This window comes from Ascaphus truei, chromosome 4 (genome assembly GCF_040206685.1).
Source record: "Ascaphus truei isolate aAscTru1 chromosome 4, aAscTru1.hap1, whole genome shotgun sequence".
Classification (NCBI taxonomy): domain Eukaryota; kingdom Metazoa; phylum Chordata; class Amphibia; order Anura; family Ascaphidae; genus Ascaphus; species Ascaphus truei.
In genome coordinates, this window is record NC_134486.1 from 390,876,750 (window position 1) to 390,896,525 (window position 19,776).

The window sequence follows — 19,776 nt, forward strand, 5'->3', positions numbered from 1 at the left end:
ACTGCACACACTCTCACTGCACACACTCTCACTGCACACACTACACCCTACACACACTACACACTGCACACACTCCCAGCACACTGCTCACAGCACACACTCTCACTGCACACTGCTCACAGCACACACTCTCATTGCACACTGCTCAGAGCACACAGCACTCACTGCACACTCTCGCAGCACACTCACACAGCACACAGCACTCACAGCACACAGCACTCACAGCACACTCTCACAGCACACATCACTCACAGTACACTCTCACAGCACATTGCACTCACAGCACACTCACAGCACACTCTCACAGCACACAGCACTCACAGCACACAGCACTCACAGCACACTCTCACAAGCACACAGCTCTCACAGCACACAGCACACTCTCACAGCACACAGCTCTCACAGCACACAGCACTCACAGCACTCACAGCACACTCTCACAGCACACAGCACTCATAGCACACTCTCACAGCACTCACAGCACACTACACCACACCTCCCACTCCCCCTCCCTACCTTTGGTGTCAGCTGCTGAGATCGGAGCGGAGCTGGCATCAGGAGGAGGGGGGTGTCGGGAGAGGTGGGTGTCGGGAGGAGGGGGGGGGTGAGTGAGGAGCAGGCTGGGACTCGGAGGGCCACGCGGGCTATGCCACGGAGGGCCGGTAGGTGTGTGGGGCTAGGGGGGGAGGAAATGGATGCCGGTGGTGGGAGGTAAGGAGCAGGTTGCGGCTAGACTCGCCATTGCTAGGGGACGTGTAGGGCTTCCGGCCACCTCTTCCTTCCTTCCTTCCCTCCTCACTCCCTCCCTCCGGATCAGGCGCACGGTGGCCATATTTTTTTAAAATTAGCGCAACCCCGGTTCTAGCGCGGTCAGATTGGGTGGCCCCCGAGGACCACGCTATAACGGGGTTTAACTGTATTACCAGTAAAGTTATTGAAAAGTGGTATTAAAGCTTGGCTGCCCAAAAGCCAGGTTTTATCATCAAAAGCCCAGAGCCCAAGTTAGAGAAATAAATGTGTTTAAACTGTGTATTAATTTCTGTGAAGGCAGCCCTGGCAATTCGTTTAGCCAGGATGTCTGCATAGGGATGTTGGTCCATTGGGGAGGATGGGATTAGTGAGCTGTCGAGCCATTTGGTTTAGTGGGGAAGGGCTGTGAAGTTGAGGGGGTAACCAGGCTCACTAATAAAGGTTAAGCCCACTTGGTTGCCCCTGAGCTGTGTGTTGAGGTCCTAGAGTGTCAGCTCTTGGACCTAGATGACGGGAATGCACTAATGTGACTGTGTACAAATTGTGCAACATTAAATGATATTTTGTGTTGTTGCCTTTCTTGGGGTGATGGGACCAGGAGATGTCTAGGCCGTAAGTTTTAGAGTGGGTTTGCAAGATAAAGTCTTTACAGAATGTAAATATGTATCGGGGTTCCAAAGTTACAGGATACCCCAAAGATGTATCTGGGAATCAAGTAAGATTCTCAGATATATCAAAGCACATTGCTCCGGCAAACTCCTACCCTGGAAACATTCTTGCACTCACCGCCAGGATGTCCTGCTGCATTAGAAAGTGGAAAGGTAAATGGGACATGAAGGGGTTAATGTATCCCTGCAACCTACACAGGTGCCCTAGTATAAGGGGGGATGCCCAGGCAGATGCCCATGTACCCTGAATCCAGTATAGGGGTTCAGGGGAGTGCTCCAGCCATGTACAGTATAAGGCTGATGAGTTTTTTATTAGAATAAAGAAAAGTCTACATTTGCAGAGTACAAGGGATATGGCTGGTGGGGACAGACAGTTTAGTTCTCCCTCTATCCCTCACACTAAAAGACTTAGGGGATTTCTAATAAAGTGTGTCAAGCATTTTAGTATGTTTGGCTGACTCTGGTATAGGGTCAGGGGTGCTCCAGCCATGTTTGAGGCTGAGCAGGTTTTTATTAAAGTAAGAAGTTTATTTATTGAGTGTCGGAGATAAGGCTACTGGGGAAAAACAGTTACAGTTGTCACTCTCTCACACCAAATAGACTTAGCACATTTTAATAAAGAAGAGTAGAAAAGTATAGTTTATTAAAGATGGTATTTTTTAAAATGTTATATACTTTTTCACTGTAACATATCTGCGTCTTTGTCCTGCAAGACTCAGAGGTGGGGGTTTATGACTACAAGGGTGTGGAGCTATCAAGTCTGATCCTGAGTCCGTAGATCATAGTCACACATGCTGGCAGAGGTGTGAAAGCCATCTAAACTGGATGGCTGGGTTAAGTGTACCTGTCCTGGGAAGATTGAAAGCCATCCTGGCAAGCAGTTACATCCCTAAGCATAGAGGCACCTCAGACCGGCAGGGGCTTTGCATGACAAGTGGGCAAGATGGCAATTTTCATGCATGCCCCTGTGCCATGCTGAAGCTAGAGGTGCTGGCTTCACAGGAGTGGCAAGCATAAGAATGTGTAAGGGTCCGCACTGTGGGTATACCCGCTTCCAGCGCCTCCTTGCTGATTTGAGCTACTGCACATGACTTTTCCGGCTAAGTCCTGGTCAAACAACGGACTATTTAAAGACTTTGTTTCAATCAGGAAAGTTAGTTTTTCAACCCCAAACCCCCAGTAAGTGTATTGTCTTCTGCCTATTGTAATCCAATGTGTGTTTGCCTGTTTCTAGGGAATAAATCACAATTTAGTATACTTATTGGCTTTGCTCAGTGATATGATCCCGGTATAAATGTGTAAGTACCTGGTCTCCTGTGAAAAGGGCGGATAAACAGGTCCAGAAACAAGGCTCCCCGCGGGGAGACTCATTGTTCACTGAGATCCTGTGGAGCCTACCCAGTGGTAGGTATGGTGCTGGCAAGGGAAAAGCCAATGGTTCCCATTGGCCAGTTCGAATTTCCCACTCACCAGCTACCTGTGACCCTCTGTACACCCCTTCCTCTGATGAGTACAACCAGCCAGGCCTCCCACATGTGAGTGGTGGTTGCACTACAATCGGTGCGCTCGTTGGTCGGCAGTCCCTGTTCCATTTTAGACATAGGACACAGTGGTCAATGTAAGTAGACTGCCCAATCAGAGAACGAGACCATTTTTATTATTCCTATGCTTGGTCCTATGAAGCAGAGGCAGATTTTTTAAAGGTGCTTTGCTGGCAATAGCAAAGCACTGGTCATTGTGGTGCTGGAGAAGCCCAGCCAAGCTGAGGACAAGTACTACAGTAGTGATGCGGCCAAGTTCTCATATTAAATGCCGACCCGGTCAGCGGGGTAAACCAGGTATCTATCCCATAGATAGTACCGTGGTGTTTGTGGACATGGAGTTGACAGGGAAATCCTTCCTGAAGATGGTGCCCTGCACCTGGTGAGGCTAGAGACTTCCCCCAGACCCAAGTTAAGCATGTAGTCCCTGTATTTTGTGTTCCGTTATATGCCTGCTGGTTTTACCATAATACATAAACCCAATTTTATTCCACTACTGTCTCCTGCCTAGTGAATTGATCCAGAAGGTAAATGTGTTAAAAGTATTGGTCTCCAGTGACATGCGCATTTGACCATTTAAAATACAACCAGCCAGCATAAAGTAAATAAAACTTCCACTTACCCCTGCCAGAATGAAGACCATCCTCATCACCGTCCATGTCCTCCGTTGGCAGCAACAGTGCAATAAAAAGCATAATCTAACCCCTAACCCCTTAATCACCGTAGCGGTTAGTAACCTCTATTGTAATTAAGGGGTTAATCCACCCTCACCCGTTACCCACCAGGGCAGCCTAATCACTGTCCCCGGGGAAACTAACACCACCATCCACTACTGCAACCCATTGATTGGCAGAGTGTTAAAGCATGCCCATATAATATGGGCATGTTTTGCCACTATAGCAATAAATGGACAAGCTAAAAAAAAACCAGGCACACAATAAAACACAGTACATAAAATAAAATATATTACAAATGCCAAGAAACCAATTGATTGGAACAGTGGTACATCATACCCATATAACATGGGCATGATTTACCACTATGACAGCCAATGGTAAACAAAAAAAAATAAACAAGCATGTAAACTACTAAATGAAATCAAAACAATCACCAAAAGAAACACACCAAAAATAAACAACAATAATAAAGCAAACACCGAAAAAACTACCATAAAGATATAAAAGCACTCAACCACAAAATACCAGAATTAAAAAACAAAACACCAAAAAAACCTGATATAAATAAAAGCAAAAAAACAAAAACAAAACCATATTTAGATAGCAAAACACCAAAAAAACAAGAATTAAAAAAACAATCAACAAAGAAACACAAGAATTATACAAAGCAATCAACAAAAATACATATACAGTAAAAGAAATAAAACAAGCATTTGCCAAAAAATGCATTGCTTGTCACTGTATGTATCAATAGCCCTAAAGGGGCATAGATAAAGACATTGGCAGTCAATGGGCAATCAAAAAAACTGAAATTAAAAAAAATACAATCAAAATACCTGAAAAATGTAAATTACAAAGTGTTACAGGGACGTATCCCTTTTTAAATAAAGCAGCCTCAGAGCTCTAAGAATCCAGCAGAGAGAGTTAATTGCAGCCACTCAATTAACTAGTCTCCACTTGGACTAATGAGATCTCTGTAAAAAGCCTCATGTGAGACACAGGAGAGGGATCCTTGGCTCATTTGGGCTGGCATAAGGAGAAGGAGGACAGGCCAGAGGTTTCCTGATCATACAACTATGCTGATAGAGGAAAGAACAGACTGTTTATTCCTCAAAAAACTACAGCTACAACAACAGAAACAGATAAGAGATTTTCTTGTTGGACTGTTGTGTTGTGTTGTGGGGGTTGGGTGTGGGGGGTGTGGGGGTGTGGGGGTGTGGGGGGTGTGGGGGGGGTGGGGGTGTGGGGGTGTGTGTGTGTGTGTGTGTGTGTGTGTGTGTGTGTGTGTGTGTGTGTGTGTGTGTGTGTGTGTGTGTGTGTGTGTGTGTGTGTGTGTGTGTGTGTGTGTGTGTGTGTGTGTGTGTGTGTGTGTGTGTGTGTGTGTGATAATACTGAGTTAAGTTATGGTGAGTAAAAAAAGTGACAAAAACCCTCCACAGGAAAGCAAATATGCAAATACAACTGTATGCTCATCTGCATGTCTTAGGCAGGTCTGCAACCCCGCCTTTCCCCATTATCACCCAGCATACAGCACTTCCACTGCAGCAAGGGATTCTGGGAAATGACATGCAAATGAGCACACAGTGTCACTTTTTGCCTCAAAAACCATTTTTAACATGGTTCCCTATAGGCTTAAGCTTGCTGCATGGTCACAGCTTTGAGCACAGCCAGGGTTAAGGTGCATACCCAGAAAACCACCCACAGACAGCTTTTTTTTTTTGTTTTGAAAATTCTTTTATTATGCAGCGAATCTTTACAACAAGATTATAACAGTACATAAATCATTTTCCAAACGGAAAAAAAAACCGCGACGTTAACAACAGTGCATATCCCACACAACTCACATACATTTTTATGAATGGTTTCCCCAAAAGTAAAAAAACTGTGACGAACACGGCGGTGCAGTGCATTTATACGTATGCACCGCACCACAGACATGACATATCATACACACATTATCTCTAACTTTATTGCACAGAAAAACTTTTGGGGCGGGGGAGTAAGGGGAGGGTGCGGCGGGCGGGGGGGGGTGTTTAGTCCTCCTCCTCATGACCGTCAAAGATGGAATAGTCCTTGAGCAGGCTGTGGAGCAGCCTGCGACAGTCCTGTACCGACATCCTCTTCTTCCCCTTGGTCAAACGTTCCCTGGCGAATAGTAAAACGTCTTTGAAACAGCACATTAGACGCCAACCGGCTTCGATTGGGTCCTCTGTGTGTGTTCCTGTAAAAAGTCCGTGGAACACCGAGTAGTACGTGACGCACTTCCTCGGTATACAATCTTTTAAGTCAGTGTCCAGCGCGCGCAGCAAGGCCTGTGCAAAGGGGCAGTTCCAGAAGAGGTGCATGATGCTTTCCTCCACTGGGTTGCACCTGGGGCAGTGCCTCACGAGGCTGAGTTTACTCTGGTACTTGTCCGCATTCACAGGGAGTCCCCCGTGTATGGCCTGCCAAGCAATGTCTTTGTGTTTGTTCATTAGTCTTTTCGATGCCACATTCCTCCACACCGTTCCAAAGGTGTAGGGGTGGAGACCTGGGACCGATTCCATGATGTCTTTAGCCCTGATCATTTTGTAGATGACCTTGGGCTTCCACAGGTCTGGTTTTACTCCCTCCAGATTGTTCTGCCTCACAAACTTCTTCACATCCTTGTAGAACCAGGGCGTGCGCCAGCTGTAAGGGATGGAGCTGTCCCACTTGTCCCACCCCAGTGCTCTCCAAAGCGGCAGGAGTAGGAGGCGGGATATGGATTAGCCAGAGGAGTCTTTGTCGCAGTCTCTCAGGGTGATCCGCACGCAGTTGCTTACAAAGAAGGCGCGCAGCATAGTGGGGATGTCGGGAATTCCTCTACTCCCCTTGTGCGGCTCTTTGTACATCACCTCGCGCTTTCCCCTCTCAAACTTGGCCCCCCAGATAAAGCGGAACACTGCCATGGAGATCTCCTGGCAGGTTCTGGTCAAAGGCGGGTATGCCTGGGCCACGTACTGCAGGACAGGGAGGATCTCGTTCAGCAGCACCAGCTTTTTCCCCTCAATGGTGAGGGGTCTGAGGTGCCACAATCCGATCTTCTGCTTCACCTTCTTCAGCCTCTCATTCCAGCTCTTCAGGGCAGCGACCTCGCTCCCCACACCAAACCAGACTCCAAGGATTTGAATGAGGCCTGCTCTGATGGGGAAGGGGAGGGGGTCGGCAGTCAGGTTCCAAAGCCCAAATAGCTTGGTCTCTGACTTCCCGCAGTTGACTTTTGCTCCTGAAGCTTTCCCGAAATCCTCGCACGTCTGGACCAGCGTCTTCACCGACCGGCTATCTGCGCAGAAGATGGTGACGTCATCCATGTAGAGCAAGCACTTCACTTCACGTCTCTGGGGTCCTGGCACGACGATCCCTCTGATCTCTGCGTCTCGTCTGATGCGCTGGGCGAAGAGCTCTATACAACAGACAAAAAGGAGAGGTGAAAGAGGGCAGCCCTGCCTAACCCCTGAGAGGACAGGGAAGGGGTTAGTCTTCCATCCGTTCACGATCGCCACACTGCAAATGTCAAGGTACATCAGGTTAACATAAGAACAGAACATCTCCCCCATCCCATACTCACGCAGCACCCTGCCCATGAATTCATGGGAGACACGGTCAAAGGCCTTCTCCTGATCAAGGGTGACCAGGGCCGCGTGTACACGGCGGTCTTTGATGTAGTGGACTGCATCTCTGATTAGGGCGAGGCTGTCTGCGATCCTGTGTCCGGGGATGCCGCACGTCTGGTCTGGGTGGATGATCTGGCTGATGACCTTCTTCAGTCTTTTCGCTAGGACTTTTGCTAGGATCTTGTAGTCCGCGTTCAGGAGGGAGATGGGATGCCAGTTCTTGAGGTCGCACCTGTCCCCCTTCCGTTTGTACAAGAGCGCCAGCATTCCTTCCCTCAGTGTTGGGGGCATCCTACCTTCTGCTTCCATTTCCCTGTAAAGCTCGAGCAGGTCCGGGCCGATCAGGTCCCACAGCTTCGTGTATAACTCAGCTGGGATACCATCTCCGCCCGGCGTCCTACCCGTCTTAAAGGATTTGGTTGCAGCGTGGAGCTCCTCCAGCGTCAGGGGGGCGTTCATGGCTGCTTTTCCTGCCGGGTCGATGGTGTTTGTAATCCCTGACAGGAATTTGTTAGCCTGGTCTCGGTCTGATGCTTTTGGGGAGTAGAGGTCTTCATAGAAATCTTTCACGACTCCCATGACTTCCTCCTTCCCCTGCTGCACGTTGACACCTTTGTCTCGCAGCTCCCTCAGGGGCGTGTGGGCAGAGTGGAGTTTCCTGAAGAAGAAGGCTTTGCATTTCTCCCCCCTCTCAAGGTTCTCCACCTTGGAATGGAAGATGATTCGTCTGGATTCCTCCTCAACGTGCTTTTTCAGGCTCTCCTTGTGTTCCTCCAGGTCGTCATCGACGTTCCATCCGCAGCATTTGAGGTCATGCAGGGACTGCAGCTTGCGCTGCAGGCCCTCGAACTCCCCCTTCCTCTCACACGCCAGGCGTCTGCCCTTTGCCTGCAGGAAGCAGCGGATCCTTATCTTCGTGAATTCCCACCACTCTGCAGTGCTGGGGAAACAGGCCTTTTCTTCTTTCCATGCATGACCTTAATGGGTCTCATCAGTGTTGTTGATTTTAACTGGGTATGCAAAGAGGCTATGGGATAGGCTATATCATAATACTGAGTTAAGTTATGGTGAGTAAAAAAAGTGACAAAAACCCTCCACAGGAAAGCAAATATGCAAATACAACTGTATGCTCATCTGCATGTCTTAGGCAGGTATGCAACCCCGCCTTTCCCCATTATCACCCAGCATACAGCACTTCCACTGCAGCAAGGGATTCTGGGAAATGACATGCAAATGAGCACACAGTGTCACTTTTTGCCTCAAAAACCATTTTTAACATGGTTCCCTATAGGCTTAAGCTTGCTGCATGGTCACAGCTTTGAGCACAGCCAGGGTTAAGGTGCATACCCAGAAAACCACCCACAGACAGCTGTTTCGACCTTAATGGGTCTCATCAGTGTGGGGTTGATTTTAACTGGGTATGCAAAGAGGCTATGGGATAGGCTATACCATAATACTGAGTTAAGTTATGGTGAGTAAAAAAGTGACAAAAACCCTCCACAGGAAAGCAAATATGCAAATACAACTGTATGCTCATCTGCATGTCTTAGGCAGGTCTGCAACCCTGTCATATATATATGACAAGAACAATAAGCGCAATCAAAATTGAATTATCAACACAATTATAAGTGTAAACAGTGACACAATATAATACAATATATTGGAGGAGGTAAATGTTATATTTTTGTTGGTTGTTTATTTTTTAGCTTATCCATTTATTGCTATAGTGGCAAATCATGCCATGATGTACCACTTTGCCAATCAATGGGTAGAGGGCCAGGGTAGTTGAACTGGGGAGGGTGGTGAGGCCTCCCAGGTGGGTAGCATGGGAATGGTTTAACTCCTTAATTACTTTAGTGGTTACTAACCGCTAAAGTCATTAAGGGATTAGGGGCCATTAGATTGTATTTTTTATTGTTATGTTGTTGCCAACAGAGGACAAGGACGGTGATGAGGACAAGGACTGCCTTCATCCTGGCAGGGGTAAGTTGCAGATTTTATTTACTTTATGCTGGTTGGTTTTATTTTTAATTGGCAAATGCACTATTATCCATATCTGGATAATAGCCATTTTGCCCATTACTGTACTGTATGTGTTGGGGTTTGGGAGTTGTACTTATTTTAATGTATTTTACTCTAATTTCAGACAGGTATAGGTGCATTGTAAACTCCATGTTACAAAAAAATAAGAAATCTTGTTGCCTACTTATCAGACTGTTGCTAACAAAACTGTTTGGCATATGCCTGGCAATATAGTGTCCTGAGCTCATGGGGGCAACAAATGCCTAATAAGTTCCCACACTGTGCAGGCAGCATGGTTATTATAGCTGTAACTTGCCGTAGGAGCTTTCAAAGTCCTGCCACACACTGCCTTACCACTTTGAATACAAAGCATTGTGGGGAGTGACTTTACAAGCTCATACTTTTGTTGATTGTTATACCACTTACACTAAGGTGCAGTTTTGGACCCTACTAAATGTGCAGGACTACACTGCCTGGGATCCACCATTACATATTTTTGGGAAAACCCCTGCGAGACCCCTCGCGAACCCCTAAGGATTCCCAAACCTCCTATTTGGCATGACTTGTACAGTATAAGATCATTAAAGTGCACATACTGTAAGAACCATAATCAATACAATGTTCACATGATGGACCCTACATTCCCATACTGCTACATGTGGTAAATTACATGACACAGAAATAGAAACAGGCAGACACAGACAGAACTGGAAGACCCAGGAGATGAGACTATGCCAGTAATGTGAGCTAGCAGAGGTAGAAGATGAAACACACTTCCTACTGCACTGCACACAATACTCTGAAGTGAGGAGTGCCCACTTGGAGAAAATCAGAGCTCTTATCCAGAACTTTAATAATATAGAAAATAACCAAAAAATAGCGATCCTCCATCATAGAAGATGAAACCACAAAAGAATTGGCTGCACACTATATCAGCACCTGTCACTGGCTGAGAGACGCCCACTAACACTCACATTCCTATGTACACCCAATGTACTGTGTAATCATTATATCCTACCCTCTGTTATTCATGTACAGTGTAACCATTATACCCTACACCCCGCTATTTATGTACCGTGTAAGCATTGTACCATACCCCCTATTATTCATGCTATGGCAATACTGAAATGCTATTGTAGTGCAGACGGTTATTCTAAAACAAACCAGTGGCAATTACCAAAAAGACCCAGGTATATGCTGGGTACATGCTGGGTACATGCTGCAACATTTCAGTGACATTTCTGCGAGACTAATGGCCCATCGGATTAACAGTGGGAGTCCCTGGCAGTCCCATTCAAACTGAATGTTAATCCGATGGGCCTTTAGCCTCGCAGAAATGTCACTGAAATGTACCCAGCATGTGCCCAGCATGTACCTGGCTAGTTTAAGACAAGTTTAAGGCAAGTTTTAGAATACTCATTGGCTCGTCTGTATTTCGTCACACCAATAAAGCTTACTGTATTTGATTTGATTGATTTGATTTGATTGACTAAATTTACTTTGAAGATAGATAATTTAATGTTGCAGTGATATGTATGAAAGTACTGTATAAAAGACACTCACCTTCTTTTGCCGCACAAGGAATGCATCAATGAAGCTCCTCTGATCATTTTCATCTAAATCCTTTAGATGTCCAACAAATGTATTTTTAATGAATGCATATAGTTCTTTCACATTATTTACAATAGTTCTGTGATTACCAGGAAGAAATCCTATAACTGGGAAGATATTGTACAGCTAGAAAAATGAAATAAAGTGGTTAAAACAAAGAGTACTGTAACACCTTAGGTTGTAAATATGTTATTTGTCTCTGCCTCAAGCACTAGAAGGACAGGGTTTCACAAAAGAAAAAGCGAGTCTGAATTAACTCTGGGGCTAAGTTGCTCTTGTTAGGCTCGGGCTGTATCCAATGGGGAGGGAAGAGGGGGGGGGGGAACTGGTAGTACACATTTATAGGACTGTATTTAGATTAGGAACAAGTTTAAAGCTAGGTTTTACCTATTGTTAGGGACAAGTAGGTAAGGCCAGAAACTGCATTTGTGTTAAATCATCCATTTTTGTCTGTTCATAACCTGTTAAGATTCTGTAGTCAGCCTTTTGCTGAAATATAATTTCTAATGTATTCAGCTTCTGCCAAATTACATTTCCTCTCCTGCTCAGGATTTTGCTAAAATACTTTTTGTGTTGTCAGTTTCCTGCTGTTTTAGTAAGTAAACAATAAGACTGGTTCTCTGAGAGAGGCAAAATCACCTAGCATAGTTGCTAGAAGAAATTCAAGGTTTTTTGATAACAGACAATGAACAGGCTATGTATTTAGACAGTGTATGTATAGGGAGAATTACGCCCCAAAATCATTCCACTAATATGTCCAGCCCATAAATCACGCCTCTAATCTAAGCCACACCCAAGCCACACCCAGGTTACACCTACGTTACGCCTCTAACCAAACCTTTCTTTCTTCTGTATAAAAAAACTTTACCCTATGCTTAATAGACTGAGGCGGAAGGATTGAAACACTCTCTGTGTGTCGGTTCTTTCGTTTTCCCGGGCCTGTACATTCATCAGATTGGAGATAACATTGCTAGTGCATGATAAAGCTTCCCGAGGGAGTCTGCAGAGGGCGGTGCTGTGTGTTTGTATCCAGTCACAATGCCTCAAGCCCTTTTGGCAGAGGAAAGGTTCCTTTCACCTATAGTTAGGAAGGGTTCAGGTTAACCTCTTCTTCCCCAAGCTAGAAATAAGCTGTTAGAGACAGAAGAGGATCTGCATCCAAGAAAGGAGGACTGAAACTCCTCGAAATTTCAGATCCACAGCTTCATGGTCAAGCCAGATGAGATGGGAGAGAAACTAGGAGCACAGCAAAAAAGGAAGAGAACTGAAGGCCAATGAAAAAATAACAAAAATGTATTGAGACATCAACTAATTAAAAAGAGAAACCTCTAACGCTTTTCTCGCCAGGGGCGCTTTATCAAAGAGTAGTTTCAATAGTCTAGATCAAACTTTTTATAGCTCCCCCCCAAAAAGCACAGCCTACCTGTGCCCAGGTAAATCAATCCCCCTGTACACAAATCCCCTGTGAAAGTGAAACACAGGGAAGAGGCGTAACACTCTGAAGGTAGGGAACCACAAAGACATAATATACATTTATAGAAACATGTTAAAAAGACCAACAAAATCAAAACAACGATAAACACATACATATCATCTGTGGAACCTTATAATACAAGCGTAAAAACTAAACAAAAAATCAGTGGTAAACGATATCAGTATATGTAACTGATTAACCATAAATCAATATAACTTATTAGAGTATAATCAGGTTTATATCAACTCAGGACACCTTAAATCATCTAATCCTGAAGTTGAATACCTCTCCTGATTTAAGATATTCTAAACGCCTGTAATGAACAATGCTAGAAAAAATTAATGAAAGTACTGTAGCAACTATCAGAAACTGTTTGAATGAAAATATTTTTAGAGTCATACACATATACATAAAAAAATGAAAAAATGCATAACTCTACTCGAACAGGAATAAACCCACCAAAGGGCGACAGAGAACCATACAGATCTAATGGACTTATGTTATAATAGTCTAATCAGTATCATCCTAAAATAGGCATATGACAAGCAGATTCAAAGAAAATGTTTAAGATCCCATTCTGTATTATTTTATTACATTTAATTAATTAAAGCTCTTCTTTGTAGAACGTTTGGCACAAGTTCCATAGGCTTAGGGTAGATGGAAACTTTTCTGGTGCACTTTGAGAGCTGGGCTTGCTAACATACTAGGAAGGGGAATGTCAGAGAGCAGGAGAGATTAGATATAGTTCAAATTGATAATATCCAAATTTACAAAATATTAAATTACTTAAGAATATCACTTTTCATATAATATATACTGGGGAGGCGGGGAGCTGAGCCAAACCACTATTTTCAGCTCCGGTGATACCATGGTACCTGAGTTAATTACCAGTGAAGCTACCAGGTTTAAATTTGCTTCAGTTGAAACAAAATGAATGCCAAATCTTGGGGTAATAGGAAGCTGTAATATAATCATTTGTGGCTTTATATTGAATGTTTATTTAAACTCTTTAAAAAAAAAAAAATCAGATGTATTACTGGTAACTTCACCAGTAAATATATTGTAAACTTTGGGGTAATGGACCTGAAAATAGCGCAGTTCAGTCTGGGGATCCCCCCATTTCAAATCCTGTAAAAAAAAAAAAAATAGAGTTTAGTTAGGCTAAATTGCTCCCTTAAGAGCCAAGTGATAAATTACATATCATCTTCATTAATGGAAAGAGAACATGGCCTACCAGGCTAAACCAATGCTATTCCACTGCTACAGCCGCAGCCCCATTTATTCTCCAACATCTCCGAATTTTTTCGGGTATTTTTTCCGAATGCTACGCACGTCACCGCACTTCACCACGTACATGCCGCATTCATACCGCATTCATGTTGCATTCATGCCGGCGTCACCCGCAGTTGATGCGTTTATTGATGTTTTAATTGATAATAGTTCGGATTTAATTGGTTGCAATTCTTCATGTATCCGCCAGGTGGCAGATATTCATGAATTGTAATGCGCATGCGCTTCAGTAATGTGTCAACATGCATGTGTTTAAAAGAATACCACAGTGGTCCATTGTAAATTGGCCTTGGTACTGAAGAAGTTACAATAATGTATCAATTTAGGCTTTAGGCTTTTCATATTAAAAAATACATGCACAGTGTCTGGTGTTTTATTGTCCTGTTGTCCTGAGAGTTCCGACATGAATGCACCGCAGTCCGTGTTCCAAAAACCCGACAGAACGTACGCTTATTTAATATGCTCATGTGTGGAAGCGTGCAATAAGGAAAAAGTTATGTATCGATCCGTGTTTTTTTCGTATTGATCCCGGTGTTATTGGAAGGTATTGGTGTGTATGGCCAGATTTTTCCCGTATCTATGATCATGGAGACTTCAAAAGGCGAAAGGTCATCTTAAAACCAACTAAGAAACGTCAGTCGCAGGCAAGCAATGCGCCAGCACCGGCTTCCAATAACGGTTCAACCGTCAATGAAAACCTGGTGACCGGCAACCCTTGCTGTCTGTCCCTGTCCGGATACCTTCAGCCTTAGCTGGATACCGCGTACAGATTCCAGCAAGCTTGCATGTACCTAAGCGATTTCCAGCCTCATCAGCTGACTACAGGTGTAGTAGTCCCGCTGTCACCTGTCAACTACGTGTATAATCAAGAATATGGGACTGGCAGTGGCTCGGCGCCAGCTGATTGGCAAAGTCTATGGTGAGTAATGTTGACGTATTTTATTCTGTTTTTGAAATATCAATTCAATGCACAGTCAAGCGATTCTCCTGTAAGCAATATGTCCTGTCAGCAATATCATTGGCTGAGCAGCTTCTACAGTAGATACTGAACAATTGGTGGACCGCTAGGCGCATGTGCATTGGAACCTTCTTGAAACGCATATCACATCGATACATAACTTTTTCCTTATTGCACGCTTCCACACATGAGCATATTAAATAAGCGTTTTTGGAACACGGACTGCGGTGCATTCATGTCGGAACTCTCAGGACAACAGGACAATAAAACACCAGACACTGTGCATGTATTTTTTAATATGAAAAGCCTAAAGCCTAAATTGATACATTATTGTAACTTCTTCAGTACCAAGGCCAATTTACAATGGACCACTGTGGTATTCTTTTAAACACCTGCATGTTGACACATTACTGAAGCGCATGCGCATTACAATTCATGAATATCTGCCACCTGGCGGATACGTGAAGAATTGCAACCAATTAAATCCGAACCATTATCAATAAAAACATCAATAAACGCATCAACTGCGTGTGACGCCGGCATGAATGCAACATGAATGCGGCATGAATGCAACATGAATGCGGTATGAATGCGGCATGTACGTGGTGAAGTGCGGTGACGTGCGTAGCATTCGGAAAAAAAACCCGAAAAAATCGGAGATGTTGGAGAATAAATGGGGCCGCGGCTGTAGCAGTGGAATAGCATTGGTTTAGCCTGGTAGGCCATGTTCTCTTTCCATTAATGAAGATGATATGTAATTTATCACTTGGCTCTGAAGGGAGCAATTTAGCCTAACTAAACTCTATTTTTTTTTTTTTTTTACAGGATTTGAAATGGGGGGATCCCCAGACTGAACTGCGCTATTTTCAGGTCCATTACCCCCAAGTTTACAATATATTTACTGATGAAGTTACCAGTAATACGTCTGTTTTTTTTTTTTTAAATAGTTTAAATAAACATTCAATATAAAGCCACAAATGATTATATTACAGCTTCCCATTATCCCAAGATTTGGCATTCATTTTGTTTCAACTGAAGCAAATTTAAACCTGGTAACTTCACTGGTAAGTAACTCAGGTACCATGGTATAACCGGAGCTGAAAATAGTGGTTTGGCTCAGCTCCCCGCCTCCCCAGTATATATTATATGAAAAGTGATATTCTTAAGTAATTTAAAATTTTGTAAATTTGGATATTATCAATTTGAACTATATCTAATCTCTCCTGCTCTCTCACATTCCCCTTCCTAGTATGTTAGCAAGCCCAGCTCTCAAAGTGCACCAGAAAAGTTTCCATCTACCCTAAGCCTATGGAACTTGTGCCAAAGGTTCTACAAAGAAGAGCTTTGTAAAGCACCTTTAAAGAGCTGCCCACCCAATTCCCTAACAAACTAAATACAAGTTGCAGGAATCCTCCCTGTAACTCACATGAATATATGCGTTTCCTGGAAGCAGTCCTGGCTTGACCATGGCAGAATAGAGGAGTGAACCTCAGAGCCCGGCGCTACTAGCCCTAAAGACAGCGTACATCACGCGGAGACATCATGAATAACCCTATAAATACCAGAGACTGCACCTATGATACAGGGAAAACTGCCACTGTAATGAAATAAGCCCTTCAGGCGATCACATATAGTGGGGACCAGCTGGGAGCGGTGGTCGTGAGGTCCCCCGATGTGGGTAAAGCTTTATTTGTTCTGAATAATAAAGAGTATGAGTTTCTTTACAATGCCTCACCCGTTGTGCCCATCTTCCACCATCTACCAAAGATCCATAAGTCACTGGTCCGCCCTCCTGGGCAGCCCATTGTGGCTAGTATTAGATCTTTAGGAGATGGGTTATCACGCTGTGTTGATGGCTTTTTACAGCCTCTCGTTAGGATTTTACCTTCTTTTCTGAGAGTCTCTATGGATCTGTTATCTGCCATTAAAGGTATCTGCTGGAAAAAGAGCTTTAGATGGGTGACATTGGACGTCATGTCCCTCTATTCAATCATTGATCATGATCAAGGGATTCAAGCAGTTAAATTTTTTCTTGATGCTTCCACACTGTCCATTTCATTACGTGCCTTTCTTCTTGATTCCATTACGTTTCTTCTCACTCATAATTATTTTTCTTTTGGTGCACAGTTATATTTACAAATACGGGGTACTGCTATGGGGACGTCTTTTGCCCCTTCCTATGCTAATTTATTTTTGGGTCTTTGGGAATCCACCCACATTTTCGGTGCTGATAATTTTTTTCGTCATCAGATTATCTTTTATAAGAAGTATATTGACGATTTGATTATGATTCGGGATGGGGATTTATTATCACTGAACACCTTTATTCAAACACTTAATGTTAATACTTTAAATCTTAAATTTACGTATGAGGAACACATGAATCACATTAATTATTTGGATGTCACTTAATTCATTGACACAACAGGCACTATTCAAACGGACATTTGTAGGAAGCCTAATTCAAGAAATACTTTATAGGAAGCAAATAGCAGTCATCCTAAATCATTGATTTGGAGTATACCTAGGGCCCAATTTCTCCATCTGAGGAGACTTTGTTCAAGCGATGATTTATTTGAGCAACAAGCTGAAGAACTAAAAAATAGATTTGTTCAATGGAGATACAAACAAGATGATATTGAGGAAGCATATATGTGTGCTAAGTCTTCCAATAGGACGGAGTTGTTATCACAGTCGTCTGTGAGGTCTACGAGAGATCAGGAATTGGATAGGGGGACAGCCCCTCTTTTTGTCATTTTATGGAGGGGAATCCAATACCCACCTCAATGTCTCTCGCAAACCTAGCCATCATACACAAGGAAGGCAGAGACCCGATGCAATGTGGAAGCTATTGTCCAATCTCCCTTCTCAATAATGACCTCAAATTATACAGTAAAATACTGGCGAAAAGTCTAAACCCAATCTTACCGAGACTTATACATATAGACCAAGTAGGATTTGTCGCGGGCAGGCAAGCCTTAGACAACACTCGTAAGATAATCAATATTATAGACCATGTCAACCTCACAGGAACCAAAGCAATACTCTTGAGCCTAGACGCAGAGAAGGCGTTCGATAGAATTGTCTGGCTCTTCCTAGATCACACTATGCGTAAATTCGGCTTTAAAGACGCATATCTAGAAGGGGTCCGTAGACTCTACCAAGACCCGTCAGCAATGGTAAAATTACCAGGGGGCAGTCTCCAGAGATTTAATATTAAAAACGGCACAAGCCAGGGATGCCCTTTATCCCCTCTCCTCTTTGCACTCACCATAGAACCCCTGGCGTCCACAATTCGAAACAATAGGGACATCCAAGGAGTAGAAATAGGACAAACACAATATAAGATATCTCTATTCGCGGACGATATCATCTTAACACTCTCCCAACCCCAAATTTCCCTCCCCAATCTCCAAAAAGAACTCAAAGACTTTGGGAAAATATCAGGCTATAAAATTAATAGCGATAAATCCGAAGCGTTAAATCTAAACCTGCCGGAGCCAGAGGTGAAACTCCTCAAGCTAAATTTTAGCTACCGGTGGAGTTCCTCTTGTATCAAATATTTGGGAGTAAAGATACCGAGGAACTACCACTCTCTGTACCAACATAATTACCCGCCCTTATTCCGGAAAATCAAACAGTATCTTGATAAATGGGGAGGATACCAAATATCATGGATCGGGAGAATGATCTCGGTCAAAATGAATATACTCCCCAGATTGTTATATTTCTTCCAGACTCTCCCGATCCACATCCCTGGCTCAGAACTGAAAACTATACAAAAACAGATCTTTCATTTTATTTGGCAGGGTAAAAAACCCAGAATCTCCAGGGCAGTTCTGCTTGCCTCAAGGGGGAGAGGGGGTCTGGGAGTCCCAGACATTATGAGATATTACCAAGCCCCCCAGCTGAGACAAGTAGTAGCCTGGAACGCAAATCTGAGCCAATATTTCTGGCTAGATATAGAATCGCAATGCGCATGCCTTCACTGCCAGCATGCCTTTGGTCCCTGTGCAGGGAAGATATGCAGACAAGCAAATTCAAATTGGGCCCAATGAAACACACATGGGAGATATGGATGAAATGCAAACTTAAATTTAAGCTCACTAACTCTAAATCTCAACTCATCCCAATTATTCAAAATCCCAAATTCCTGCCTGGTTGTGAGCCTAGACAATTTGACCAATTTACAGTTAAAAATATCAGAGCAGTTGCCGACCTCCTGAGCTTTGGGCAGTTCCTGAGTTACCAAAGATTCCGAAACAAATATGAAATGGCAGGACTGAACGTCTTCAAATACCTGCAAATTAGGCACTGTATCCAAACACTATCCCCAACGTTGGAATTTCCGCCTCTCACTAATTTCGAACGGCTGTGCAGGGAAACAGCCCACCAAAAAGGTCTCATAACACAAAATTACGCGGAACTGGAAAGGGCAACAGATGCCCCCACCCATGACTACATGCTGCATTAGGCAGCAGAATTGAACATAGTTATAGACCGAGAGGACTGGGAAAGTATTTAGGAAGCACAGTGTCTGGTGTTTTATTGTCCTGTTGTCCTGAGAGTTCCGACATGAATGCACCGCAGTCCGTGTTCCAAAAACCCGACAGAACGTACGCTTATTTAATATGCTCATGTGTGGAAGCGTGCAATAAGGAAAAAGTTATGTATCGATCCGTGTTTTTTTCGTATTGATCCCGGTGTTATTGGAGGGTATTGGTGTGTATGGCCAGATTTTTCCCGTATCTATGATCATGGAGACTTCAAAAGGCGAAAGGTCATCTTAAAACCAACTAAGAAACGTCAGTCGCAGGCAAGCAATGCGCCAGCACCGGCTTCCAATAACGGTTCAACCGTCAATGAAAACCTGGTGACCGGCAACCCTTGCTGTCTGTCCCTGTCCGGATACCTTCAGCCTTAGCTGGATACCGCGTACAGATTCCAGCAAGCTTGCATGTACCTAAGCGATTTCCAGCCTCATCAGCTGACTACAGGTGTAGTAGTCCCGCTGTCACCTGTCAACTACGTGTATAATCAAGAATATGGGACTGGCAGTGGCTCGGCGCCAGCTGATTGGCAAAGTCTATGGTGAGTAATGTTGACGTATTTTATTCTGTTTTTGAAATATCAATTCAATGCACAGTCAA

At 43.9% G+C, this 19,776-nt stretch overlaps 1 protein-coding gene across 2 annotated transcripts in view; it reads right to left on the bottom strand.

Annotated features, from left to right (window-relative positions):
• The window catches only part of LOC142493875 (cytochrome P450 2K1-like), a 120,669-nt gene that overhangs the window by 52,944 nt on the left and 47,949 nt on the right, over window positions 1-19,776 (bottom strand). The window contains exon 5 of one of the 2 annotated variants that reach the window (XM_075598567.1): window positions 10,857-11,030. The exons of the other annotated variant lie outside the window; for it this stretch is intronic. Within the exon in view, the coding sequence (XP_075454682.1) occupies window positions 10,857-11,030 (174 nt within the window). The remainder of the gene's footprint in view (window positions 1-10,856; window positions 11,031-19,776) is intronic. 2 annotated transcript variants of the gene reach the window in all.